Raw genomic sequence first — 12,849 nt, forward strand, 5'->3', positions numbered from 1 at the left:
GAGTATTATAACTTAAATGAACATTTACCGTCTTAATTCTACCTTCAGCAACATTGGTTCTTTTGGTGCTGTAATTAACTGTGTTGGATCAGTTTCAAATTCTTTGTGCATCAAGCTCTTGTCAACAAGTTCGAAAGAGAATTTTGATAAAATCATTGCAAGTGCCAATTTTGCTTGTAATTTTCCCATTCTTTCACCAATGCAGCCCCTATTTAAGAAGTCAAAATAAAACACAATTGTTACCACCTAATCGTCATCTTACCTTGGTCCATCTCCAAAGGGTAGATAGAACAGTCCTTCGGATTTTCCTTCTCCAGTTGGTGAATCTAAAAATCTTTCAGGATGAAATTCCATTGGATTTTCATAAATGTTAGGATCACGTTGTAGTCCTTGTACAGGAATATACACAGCTGTTCCTTTCTCAATTGTATAGTCAGTTCCAGCAAATGTATAATCTTTTGTGCAATTTCTATTCAACATAGGAACTAAAGGATACTTTCTTAAAGCTTCATCAATACAGCATTCAAGGTATTTCATTTCACCAAGCATGTCATAAGTGATTTCTTTTGAATTTGCTACTTTCATGACTCGATCGATTTCCTCTTGAACCTTTGTTTGAGCTTTTGGATTTCTACATAGTTCCAGAAGGGAAAGATTTGATGCTGAACTTGATGTTTCGAAACCTAAACCAAAATCAGTGAATTAGTAAGCATCTCAATGTTAAGTTGCTTACCTGCGACAAAAAATAGAAATGTTTGAGCAGCTACTTCATTAAAAGTCAATTTCTTCAAATCTATGTTATTGTTGTCATCTTTATTAAGTTCATCCTTCTCATCATCATCTTTGTCTACAGAAATATATCCTTGATTCTTAAGCAAAATCATGAGCTGCATGAAGTCCTTCCTTTCATAATTTTTGTTCTTCTCCCTGTAGTCAATTGTCTGTTTTACAATTGACATTATGAAATCCTCAATTTCCTGTGTGACACTTTTAACTTTTAACTTTATCATTAGCTTTGGTAAGAATAATGTAAGGAAGTTCCTGAACATCGACTTGTAATTAGACTCAAAAACTTTCAATCCCATTGTACGGAAGATGTTATCACGTTCATTAATGCAGTCATTTTCAATTCCAAATGCCACTGATGAGATAACATCTGTTGTGAATCTCGCAAGTAAGTCACGCATGTTAAAAACTGTTTCTCCTTTTTTGATTTCTTTATCAAGATAGTCTTGCATAACTCGACCACAATCACGGATTTTTGGATACATTCCTTTTAATTTTCCGGATGTAAAAGTCGGTGACAATTTTACTCTCAAGTCTCTCCATCTTTGACCACCTAATCCAAATAAAGTTGCAGATAAAGGATCATTGACCTCATCAACTGCAAAACTCCGATCGGTGAAGCTTGTAAAGTCTTTTATCATGACATCTTGGATCAATTTTGGATCATTGATAAGTAAAGTGGGTCGATATGAGAAATACAATCCTAATATTTTCTTGTCCTTGTACTTCTCGTAAAGTTCTACAAAATATTCATCCAAACCACGTCTAGATGAGAGAACATCCCATAACTCACCAAGGAAAAATGCTGGTTCCTTAATTGGAATTCCACGTTTTGTCCAGTAACTGAAGAAATACTTGTTAATAAAATAAATAATTGCTACAACAAATGCTATTGTTGTCCAGACTGACATCTTTATTGTGAGTAAGCTTCTGAGTGACTGACTGAAAAATTTGAATTAAGGATTTAAAATTCGGCAACTATGATAAGAAGTAATCTATTTCGTGAGAATTTTGCGAAAAATATTGTTCCAAATATGCATATCAGTTAGAAAACAGATTGATGGATGAGCTAAACAAAACAATATATGAAGCATGTCAAGTATTCTATTAAAGCTATTATGACTAACATATATAAAATTCATATAATTTGTAGGCGGACAGGTGACTTTAAGGTACTGATTACTTAGACATTTGTTAATCAATTTCTATATGCGTCGATTCCTAAATGGCAAAAATGCGTCTAAATTCCTCGAAAACACGAGGACGAAAGTAAAACCTTTTTGACAAATCAGTCATGCTTCAAAGGTCAATGAACTATGTGAATTCCGACCAAATGTTAATGCTGATAATAAATTTTATAGGCATTTTTATTATAATAATTACATGTTATTAGGAATATAAAATTGATACACAATAACTAGCTACTGGATCGCAGATCCTCTGGATATTCGTTTCGTATTGGAACACAATGTTCACTGAATGAGTCTCAACTTTAGCGTAATCTTGCCTTTAACAAAATTGTTTCCTTAGGTGTGAGTATGAATTGATTTGGATGCATTTCAATTTCACTGTCCATCAAATGTTTATCCACAGGTTCGAATGAAAATTTAGATAAAACCATAGCAAGGCCCAATTTTGTTTGTAGTTTACCCATTCGAGCACCAATGCAGTTTCTGAAAATGAAGTTTAATATGAAATTTTTGTATTTAGGTATGTGACACTTACTTACCTAGGTCCATCACCAAATGGCATGTAGTATATTCCATTTGAATTTCCATTTCCACTTGGAGAGTCCATGAATCTTTCAGGTCTGAATTCCATTGGATTTTCATAAATATTTGGATCTCGATGAAGTCCTTGTACTGGAATGAACACAGTTGTTCCTTTTTCAATGCTCCAATTTGAGTCAGCAAATGTGTAATCTTTGGTACATTCTCTGATATGTACAGGAACAATTGGATATTTTCTTAAAGTTTCATCAATACAGCATTCTAAGAACTTCATTTTTCCAAGCATTTCATATGTGATCTCTGTTGAATTGGAAGTTCTCATGATTTCATCAATTTCATCCTGTGCTTGCTTTTGAATGTCTGGATTCTTACTTAATTCAAGCAAACAGAAATTAGAAGTAGAACTTGATGTCTCAAACCCTATTGATGGTCAAATAAGCATTACAAGAATTTATATCCAAATGTCAAAATTTACCTGCTGCAAAGAACAAAAAGGCTTGTGAAGCAACTTCATGTAGAGTCAATTTCCTAGTTTCGTGCTTCCTATCAGCACCAGCTGATTCATTGTGATCCTCATCATCCTTATCAGCTGATACATACCCTTGGTTTTTAAGCTGGATTAGCATTTGCATAAAGTCTTTCCTATCGAAATCTTGATTCCTCTCCCGCTGCTCAATTGTCTGCTGGACCACAGATATGAAGAATTCTTCAATATCATGAGGAACTATCTTGATTTTTAGTAATATTAAAAGTTTTGGAACGAAGACTGTCAATATGTTCAAAATCATGATTTTCAATGTCGGTTTTAGGAACTTTACTCCCATCTTCCTGAATACATCTTCTGGATCATTAATACAATCATTTTCAATCCCAAATGCAACTGAAGAAATGACATTTGTTGTAAATCTTCCCATTAAATCATGAATATCAAAAATGTCATTTCCATTCTGAATGCCTTTTTCGATGTACTCTTGAAGGACATGAGCGCAGTTGTAGATTGTAGGATACATTCCTTTAAGTTTCCCAGATGTAAATGTTGGTGATAATTTGACTCTCAAATCTCGCCATCTTTGTCCTGATAAAACGAATAAATGTCCACCGAGTGGATCTACTTCCTCATTTATCGGAAATCCACGATCATGAAAACTTGTAAAATCTTTAATTAGAACATCCTGAATCAGCATTGGATCACAAATTAGTAAAGTTGGTCGATATGAAAAGTAAAGTCCAAAAATCTTCTTGTTCTTATGATTTTCATAGATTCGTGCAAAATATTCTCCCATTCCTTTTTTGAGAGACAGCATTCCTGCAAGATCTCCAAGGAAGAATATTGGTTCCTTATGTGGTACATTGCGATTTGTCCAATAACTGAAGAAGTGATGATTAGTCAAAAAGATGACCAGAATGAAAACCGATAATAATATCCAAAACAGCATCTTGATACTGATGAATTTATGTAAACATTGACTTACTTCTCGTGAATAGAGCTGCTGACTGTATTGTTAGTCACACATGTGAAAATTTTGCAAATGTATTGGAATTTGTTTTCATTTAATTTTTTGATACTTACCGGCAAAATAAGTCTAAATGGATATAACTTTGAGGCTACTATACGATATTGATATTAAAAATGAAGATATGAGCCCGAATACAGCAATATCATTACACTAATGTTTAAATATACACAGAATTTAATTTTTAGCGCATTTTTGAAACTTGTTTTCAAAAAGGTAGCTTAATAAATCACTTTGTCTGTTCGGCTGACGATAAAAACTTTTTATCTAGACATCGTAGAGAGCTCGGAATGGTTTTAAAAGATCAGTTCCATAAAGTTATTGCGGCCACGGGCATTTAAAAGTTTCAAATCAACGCATAAATGCTATAATTAACAATTTTTCATTTTCATATACAACAACAACAAAAACAACAACACGTTTTTTCATTGTTTTGCAGTGTTTTTCAATGTTCTTCGATGTTTTAACAGTGTTTGCTTAAAAAAGTTTGAATTTTTTTTGACCGTTATGAGATTTAAATTATGAAAATCCTTTAAATTATGAAATTCTTAAAAATCTTCTAGGATGACTTGGAATTTACTGGACCTTGTTTTGCGGGTCTGGAAGTCACCTGGATCCTACTGGATCTTGTTTTGTGGATCTGGAAGTGACCTGAATCCTACTGGATCTTGTTTTGTGGGTTTGGAATTGACCTTAATCCTACTGGATCTTGTTTTGTAGGTCTGGAAGTTAATTTTTAATCAATTACTGATCGCTGGGACAAAAATGCGCTTAAGTCCCTCGATCAATAACACGAGGACTTTTGTAATTTTTTAATCTACACCAAAAATATAAACAAATTTGACCTTGCGGAAATTAACTAATACATCTAAAGAAACTGCATGTGCATGTATTGAGTTAGTACGCAGTATTTTATTAGTATTTAGTTCACAAAGATCACATCATCGAGCTATTGCTCTCATTATTATTCTTTCTTTTGGAGTCATGACAAACAGTTTTGGATTAACTTCAAATTCATTGTCATTCAACTTCTTGTCGACTAATTCAAATGAAAATTTCGAGAGCATCATCGCCAGACCAATCTTTGTTTGCAGTTTTCCCATTCTTGCACCAATGCAGATCCTTTAAAGAAATGAATTATGAGCAAATATCTAATAAATAATCATAAAATCTTATACCTTGGACCATCTCCAAAAGGTATATAGAAGGTTCCTTTGGATTCTCCTAATCCAGTCGGTGAATCTCTAAATCTTTCAGGATTGAAAACTAATGATTTTTCATAAATCTTTGGATCACGATGAAGGCCTTCCACAGGAATGAATAATGTTGTTCCTTTCTTAATCGTGTATTTGGTTCCAGCAAATGTGTGATCTTTTGTACATTTCCTAAGTATGACGGTAATAACTGGATATTTCCTGAGAGTTTCATTAATACACATGTCTAAGTATTTCAATTCCTGAAGCACATCGTAGGTAATTTCCGAAGAATTTGTTTTCTTCATAGCTTGATCAATTTCATCCTGAACTTTCTTTTGAATCTCTGGATTTCGACTCAATTCAAACAGACAAAGATTGGATGTTGAGCTTGAAGTTTCAAAGCCTGAATAATAACCCATTATTAAAATTTGGCAATCAACTTCTACGCGGAGTACGGAAGTTTGGAAAATACTTACCAGCAGCAAAGAATATAAAAGTATTTCCAGCAATTTCATTAAACGTCAATTTCTTCCTATCTGAAATTTTGGAATGGTCATCAGGTAAGTCTTCCTTATCTTCATCTTTATCTACAGACACAAATCCTTGATTTTTCAGCTGAATCATCAGTTGCATAAAATCTTTTCTTTCAATTTTCTCTTTTTCCCTTAATTCGATAGATTGCCGTACAACTGACATAATGAAATGTTCAATTTCTTGCGATACATTCTTAATTTTAAGGAACAACATAAGTTCTGGTAGAAAGGTTGACAGGAAAATTCTTGCTACTTGTGCAAAATTTGTGTCGAAAATCTTCATTCCCATTTTTCTAAAAATATTTTCCCGGTCATTAATGCAATCATTGTCAATTCCAAATGCAACTGAGGATATGACAGTTGTAGTGAAACGACCAAGTAGATCATGCGTATCAAAAGTGTCATTTCCATTTTTCACTTCCTTTTCAATATAATCTTGCAGAACCTGACCACAATTGTGGACAATCGGATACATTCCTTTAAGTTTTCCACTGGTAAAAGTCGGTGACAATTTGACTCTCAAGTCTCTCCATCTTTGACCAGCTAATCCAAATATGTTACTAGTTAATGGATCATATTCCTCGTCAAATGCAAATCCACGATCGTGAAAACTTGAAAAGTCCTTAATCATCACTTCCTGAATCATATCTGGATCACAAACAAGTAAAGTTGGACGATAAGAGAAATAAAGTCCAACAATTTTTTGGTGCTTATACTTTTCATAAAGACTTGCGAAATATTGTCCTTGACTCTTTTTTGACGCGAACATGTCCCATAATTCACCGAATAAAAATGTCGGTTCCTTAAATGGAATCTTACATTTCGACCAGTAACTAAAGTAATGCTGGTTCCCGAAATAAATTATAAGTATAACAAGTGTCAATAAAATCCAGAACCACATCTTCACTCTTTCAAAGCTTGAAAAACACTAAACAGACTTACTCATTTAAAGAGAATACATGCGCGTAAATCTACATACGTAGGAGTATTAAGACAATTCTCACTACACATTTGCGTTCTAACACGAGCATTTGATAGATAATGTTTATTGATCCCTGGTGATTAAAAGGCGTGCACTCAAAAATTAGCAACTATTTTTTAATTCACAAATTTATTAAAACTATGGGTTAGTGACAAAAAATACTAAATTACTGACGAGGAATTGCCTTCATCATGATGTTATCTTTAGGAGTAAGAATAAATTGATTTGGATGGACTTCAAACTCCTTAGTCAATAAACTTTTATCAACTAGCTCGAATGAGAATTTTGACAAAATTGTGGCAAGTCCAAGTTTGGTTTGTAATTTACCCATACGTGCACCAATACAGTTTCTAGGTCCGTCACCGAAAGGCAAGTAGAACAGTCCATCAGACTTGCCATTTCCAGTAGGTGAATCTTTAAATCTATCAGGTCGGAATTCCATTGGATTTTCATAAATTTCTGGATCACGTTGAAGTCCTTGGACTGGAATAAATACAGTTGTTCCTTTTTCTACTGTCCATTTGGTGCCACTAAATGTGTGATCTTTTGTGCATTCTCTAATAAGCATGGGTACAATTGGATATTTTCTAAGTGCTTCGTCAATACAACACTCGAGGTACTTCATTTCTTGAAGCATGTCGTAAGTGATATCTTTAGAATTTGCAGCTTTCATGACTTCATCGATTTCTTTTTGGACTTTCTTCTGAATTTCTTGATGTCTGCATAACTCAAATAAGCACAAATTCGATGTGGAACTTGATGTTTCGAAACCTTAATAGAGAACGACATCTGAACTTAGTCAAGCAATCAATTTTTTTATGTATTAAGTTACTCACCGGCTACGAAAAACAAAAATGTCTGTGCAGCGACCTCATTGAAGGTCAATTTTTTTGTTTCCAATTTTTTATTGTCATGTTCTTTAATTTTATCATCGATATCGTCATCCTTATCAGCAGAGACATAACCTTGATTCTTAAGCTGTATTAAAAGCTGCATAAAGTCTTTTCTTTCAAGTTCCTTATTCTTCTCTCGACTGTCAATTGATTGTTTGACAACTGACATGAAGAAATCCTCAATGTCTTGTGGGATCTGCTTAACTTTCAATGAAAGTAATAATTTTGGAACGAACATGCTAAGAGTATCTTGTATCATTTGTTTGAAATTTGGCTGGAAAATTTTCAATCCCATTTTACGGAAGATATTGTCAGGATCATTAATGCAATCATTGTCAATTCCAAAAGCAACTGATGAAATTACATTTGTAGTGAAACGTGCAAGCAAGTCTCTCATATCAAATACGTTATTTCCATTTTTCACTTCCTTTCCAATATAATCTTGCAAAACATGGCCACAACTATTAATTGCTGGATACATTCCCTTCAGCTTTCCACTTGTAAATGTTGGTGACAATTTAACTCTTAAGTCTCTCCATCTTTGTCCAGCCAAAATGAATAAATGTCCACCGAGTGGATCAATCTCTTCATCAACAGGAAATCCACGATCATGGAAGCTTGTGAAGTCTTTAATCATAATTTCCTGGATCATCAATGGATCGTTAACTATTAAAGTTGGTCTATATGAGAAATAGAGTCCCAGAAGCTTCTTGTGCTTGTAATTTTCGTAAAGATTGGTGAAAAAGTCTCCAAAACTTTTCTTCATTGTTATCATTCCTTTCAATTCACCGAGAAAGAAGGTCGGTTCCTTGTAGGGGAATCCACGATTAGACCAATAACTAAAGTAGTGCTGATTTGTGTAATAAATCACAACGGCGAGAATCGCCAACAAAACCCAGAATATCATTTTGACTGTTCAAATGTCCACGAGTAACTGAAGTATTTTATTGAAAATACTGTAAATATATTCGATACCAAGAGAGATAAGTGTTCCTATACATGCGCATTTAGATTGTATTTTAGTAAATACTTAATTGAAAAAAGCTTTTTATTCAGTTTTGAGAATCTAACTGATAACTATAAATGGAGTTTTTGCGATTAAATCCAAAATGGGCATGATAAGAGTGTCTTGTACTTAAGTTTTAATTTAAAGACAATGTTCTATTCAGATCATCAAATTCTATTTCTATGGGAATTTACATCCAAATATCTCAACACATAGACACTCAATTAGAATGAACAAATTGACATATTAGCGACTTCTGGCCTTCAACTTGATTCTGTTTTATGATGTTTCAGCCAATAGATTGACTAAATGTATATAAATAACAACAACATTATGCAGAACACCATATGTATGGCTTTAGTGTTCTTGAATAACGAAAATATTTTTGAGAATCCATATATATTATAATAAGATTAAAACTTTACTGACTAGATGTATGTGTTTTTCAATAAGATTATAACCGGATCAGCACTGTCGTTGCAGCATTTCAGTGTGTGCTGTTCGGGTTAGAGCATGCTTTGAAAACATACACAAGAGTGCTTACATATTGTTGCTTGCTGTTCAATTTGAATGTTCATATGTTGGGACTTTATTGATAAGCGATGTGTTTATCAAACATTTATTTTCAGACGTTATGGCACCGTTGGAATTTTACTTTAAAGTGATAGACTAGTACGCCAGTGTAGACTGCGCCTAGCTGAACAAATTTTGTGAAAAATTCATATGGACTTTGACCTTAGATTAATTCTAAAACCATTCATATCAACAATTGTTTAAATAACATCTAAACAGCTCATACACAAGAAAATTTGAAACAAATTAAAATCCATGTTGTTAGGCCCTGTTTGTAATAGTATTAATGTTTCACAAATACATGCGTAGCAAAAACATTCAACAATCTTTCTTTGTATTGGTTTGTTTTCATTTAGCGATCATTAGCGTAAAGATGATGATCATTGTAAATAATTTGATGACTGGCGGTAATGATGGGAAAAAGACACTGTTTATGAAGCATAATTTTGGCTGCTGGAAATTAAATATGCAAAAATTATTTTTTATGCTTTTTTCAAGACATCAGCCTATGATCATCATTATTTGGTGTCATAATAGGTCTTTTAATTTCTTTCCTTTCTGATTTGATTCCACGATTATTGAACGAATTGTGAAATTAATTTATGGAAAGAGGCTGTTGCTAGACACTGTATTGGTATTGGAAATAGACGGGCAGGCATCAATAAAGTGACATCTGAAACAATTAATCTCAATTGATCATTGGACGGCTATCGAAGTATATAATTCAGCAATTAGGGATGTGAAATCAGTATGCATTTTCAGCTTATTAAAATAAGTATTTTTGACCATCTTCTTACTTTGAACTTGAAACCTGTCTTGGAACTAATTAATTCATTAAAAATGAAATTTACGTGGGATTCTAAATGTTAATTTAACCTGCTGCGAAAAATAGAATAAAGCTGAGTAACAACCTCATTGAAGGTCATATTTTATTTCTGAATATTTTTATCACTGTCCTTAACGTTGTGAGATGATGTGTATCCTGAACTTCATTAGCTGCAAAAAGATGATCTTAAATTAAATTCTTTCCTTTCATGGTTAGTGGATTGCTGGATTTCAATTATAATTTTATTTCCAAATGACTGTTTTATATCAGTTCCTTGAAGAATATCGATAATCTGACTAATATAAAGAATAAATTATATTTAAAGAGCTGTGCAGATCAAGATATAAGTAAACTCCACATTTAATAAGATATTCGCTTAATGACTTCCACATGATTAGATAAGACTTAATCAAAAAAGTTAAGACCTTGAAATTCCAGTAAATTATTGCATGACATTTGTTATTTATTGCCCAAATATTACGAATTAAGCCCTTAAAAATTCATAAATTACAGCAAAACTTGTAATTACGTCAAGATAAAATTATGGATTAATGCGAAGAAATGTAGATGCAGCTGCATATAAATCTTTGTATGAAGGTAGTGTTCACAATTTTGACTATGAAATTACAAACTAAATGATTCATGAAAAGTGCTGGAAATTGAAAAATGGCAAAAGCTGCCCTTATTCGTCTTTGTCAAGTAAGCACTAAATTTATAAGAATTATTCCTGTGATGATCTCAAAGTCATCTGATAACCAATAATTAACTCAAAGCATTTAGAGCAGTTGAATGTCACATTAAATTAGTCTGGAAGACTTTTTTTTCATTCGGCAAAATGTAATCAGATTAGAAATTGATTTTAAATTGGTTCCATTTTTTATTCTGTTTTCTTCGTCAACAAATCCAAATAAGGTAAAGATGAGACTTGAATTAGGGTAAATTTACATCTTGAATTGGAAATGATGTTATTATATAAGGATGTTAACATCAAAATCTGTCTTATAATTTTCATTAAAAACAATAACATGAAGATCCAACAAGGGATGTTAAAACAGAGGCAACGAAACTTTAAACTCTGCTGAGTCATATTGAAAAGCCTGTTGTGAATCGGTAAGTGGAAAGGTTGCAATTTTATAGCAACAATAAAATACTAATGATAGTCAGGATGCCGTTTGAAATTTAAATCGCCTTATAATATATATCCTAATCAAAAAACCGCTTCCAGACTATAAACCAGGAACACGTTATTTAACACATTCACTACAAACTTTTATTGATACTCAAATATCCGTTTTTTGACTGCATCAGTTCATTCTTCATTTAATCTGAATACAAAATTAATTCTATGGAAATGGAATAACCTGGGAATAAACAGTCTGGATGAACTGATAAAAGGAAATTTATTAAACTAAAACTAGAACTCTGGTTAAGATATGCACAAGATTATGCGAAATTTGAAACCTAACCAGAGATATTTTGGAAGCGTAACTTCACCTTGGCCTTTATTTTATTCCAAATGCAAATTTCCATTTTTTGTCCAAACTCTCCAGAATAATTTTGCGATATTCTGTGACTTTTCATGCTTGTTTGTCTAAGAAGAATATCATATTTTACAGAACAAAACAGACAGTCACGATTTATGACTTCTTTATAAGTTATTGTTTAGTGCAATTAAATATTTAAAGTCACGGCTGCTAATTTTTCTAAATTTTCTTGAGCACTAATGCATTCAGTTTGACACAATATCCTCAATTTTGGATATTGCAGCAATTTTGGTGTCAAAACTTCCATTTCAATGCATTTACATTTCAAAAGCTTGATGGTCCACTCGACGTCCTTGAAATCTGAATCGATAATCATATTTCATGCAACCTTACGATTCCGGAAATGCACTTTCACTAGCTGTCTATAACTTACTTGCTTATGATTCGTTTTTCCTTACAATTAAAAAATATCTTCAATCTTTTCTTGTTAAAAGATACAAATCTAATCGATCAAATGCTTAAACAAGCTTCATTCAATGATTATTTAAGTAGCGATTCAAAAGAAAGCTTTAAATTGTAGGGAAATATGCGATTAAATTAATAAAACCGTGACATTAAATTGAAGATGAATCTTCATCAAACTTCTATAAAATAATATTAATTACAGCTCTCGAGAATCTCGAGTCATGCAGACTTTTAAATGTCAATGATAAAAATTCACAAATAATTGAAATTTCATTGATATCTGTAATGTAGGTTAATCATCCTTTTGAGCTAATATTGAAGCTCACAGCTGTTTGAATACAGTAAATTCAATATGCTCAATATCTTCTTCTTTTAAACGCAAGTAAAGACTGCTAATTAATTTTCATTCAATTAATGAATTGAGGAGAACGACTTTGTGTATCAATGATTTCTTTAGAAAAGGTGTGACGAGGAATCGATCGATGAATTATTTTGTGTTTCTGAGCAATTACTGCATGGAAATTTTAATGAGATTCTTAAAAGATTGGATGGAATTTGCATAATCATGGAATATATACAAATATTTAACTGTGATCTAACGACACAACTATAGAAATTCCGAAAAATATCCAACGTTGATGCACATCAAATATCGCATAAATTATCTAGACTAGAGATGGACAACCTTTATGCTGCGGCACACTGGGAAATGCCATGAATCGCATGTCATGTACAGTATCGGTCGTTGCTTAGCACAAAGTTTCGGTTCACTGCATTTTCGAGTGTGCCACGGCACACAGGTTGCCCACCACTGATCTAGATAAAACAATATTGACCTTCAACACATTATCTACCGTAAAA

General features: G+C 32.7%; 3 protein-coding genes across 3 annotated transcripts; all 3 read right to left on the reverse strand.

The window, feature by feature from the left end:
- Positions 1 to 24: 24 nt before the first annotated feature.
- Positions 25 to 4,837, reverse strand: LOC139087916 (uncharacterized). The gene is made up of 7 exons (XM_070636885.1): positions 4,087 to 4,837; positions 2,992 to 4,010; positions 2,516 to 2,936; positions 2,280 to 2,459; positions 734 to 1,728; positions 263 to 683; positions 25 to 208 (listed from the first exon to the last, which is right to left on the reverse strand). Exons 2-7 carry the CDS (start codon positions 3,950 to 3,952, stop codon positions 25 to 27), a joined length of 3,162 nt encoding a protein of 1,053 aa, XP_070492986.1. The 5' UTR covers positions 3,953 to 4,010; positions 4,087 to 4,837.
- Positions 4,838 to 4,922: 85 nt separating this feature from the next.
- LOC139087761 (cytochrome P450 6d3-like) lies at positions 4,923 to 6,810 on the reverse strand. The gene is made up of 3 exons (XM_070636665.1): positions 5,703 to 6,810; positions 5,209 to 5,629; positions 4,923 to 5,152 (listed from the first exon to the last, which is right to left on the reverse strand). Exons 1-3 carry the CDS (start codon positions 6,658 to 6,660, stop codon positions 4,972 to 4,974), a joined length of 1,560 nt encoding a protein of 519 aa, XP_070492766.1. The 5' UTR covers positions 6,661 to 6,810; the 3' UTR covers positions 4,923 to 4,971.
- A 26-nt stretch (positions 6,811 to 6,836) lies between these two features.
- Positions 6,837 to 8,566, reverse strand: LOC139087760 (probable cytochrome P450 6a14). Its single transcript, XM_070636664.1, has 2 exons — positions 7,578 to 8,566; positions 6,837 to 7,512 (listed from the first exon to the last, which is right to left on the reverse strand). The coding sequence occupies exons 1-2, from the start codon at positions 8,539 to 8,541 to the stop codon at positions 6,908 to 6,910; spliced, it is 1,569 nt and encodes a 522-aa protein (XP_070492765.1). The 5' UTR covers positions 8,542 to 8,566; the 3' UTR covers positions 6,837 to 6,907.
- Between the last annotated feature and the right edge of the window lie 4,283 nt (positions 8,567 to 12,849).

This window comes from Chironomus tepperi, unplaced genomic scaffold (genome assembly GCF_022539635.2).
Source record: "Chironomus tepperi strain 1889 unplaced genomic scaffold, CSIRO-AGI_Ctep_v1 contig_137, whole genome shotgun sequence".
In the NCBI taxonomy this organism is placed as follows: Eukaryota; Metazoa; Arthropoda; class Insecta; order Diptera; family Chironomidae; genus Chironomus; species Chironomus tepperi.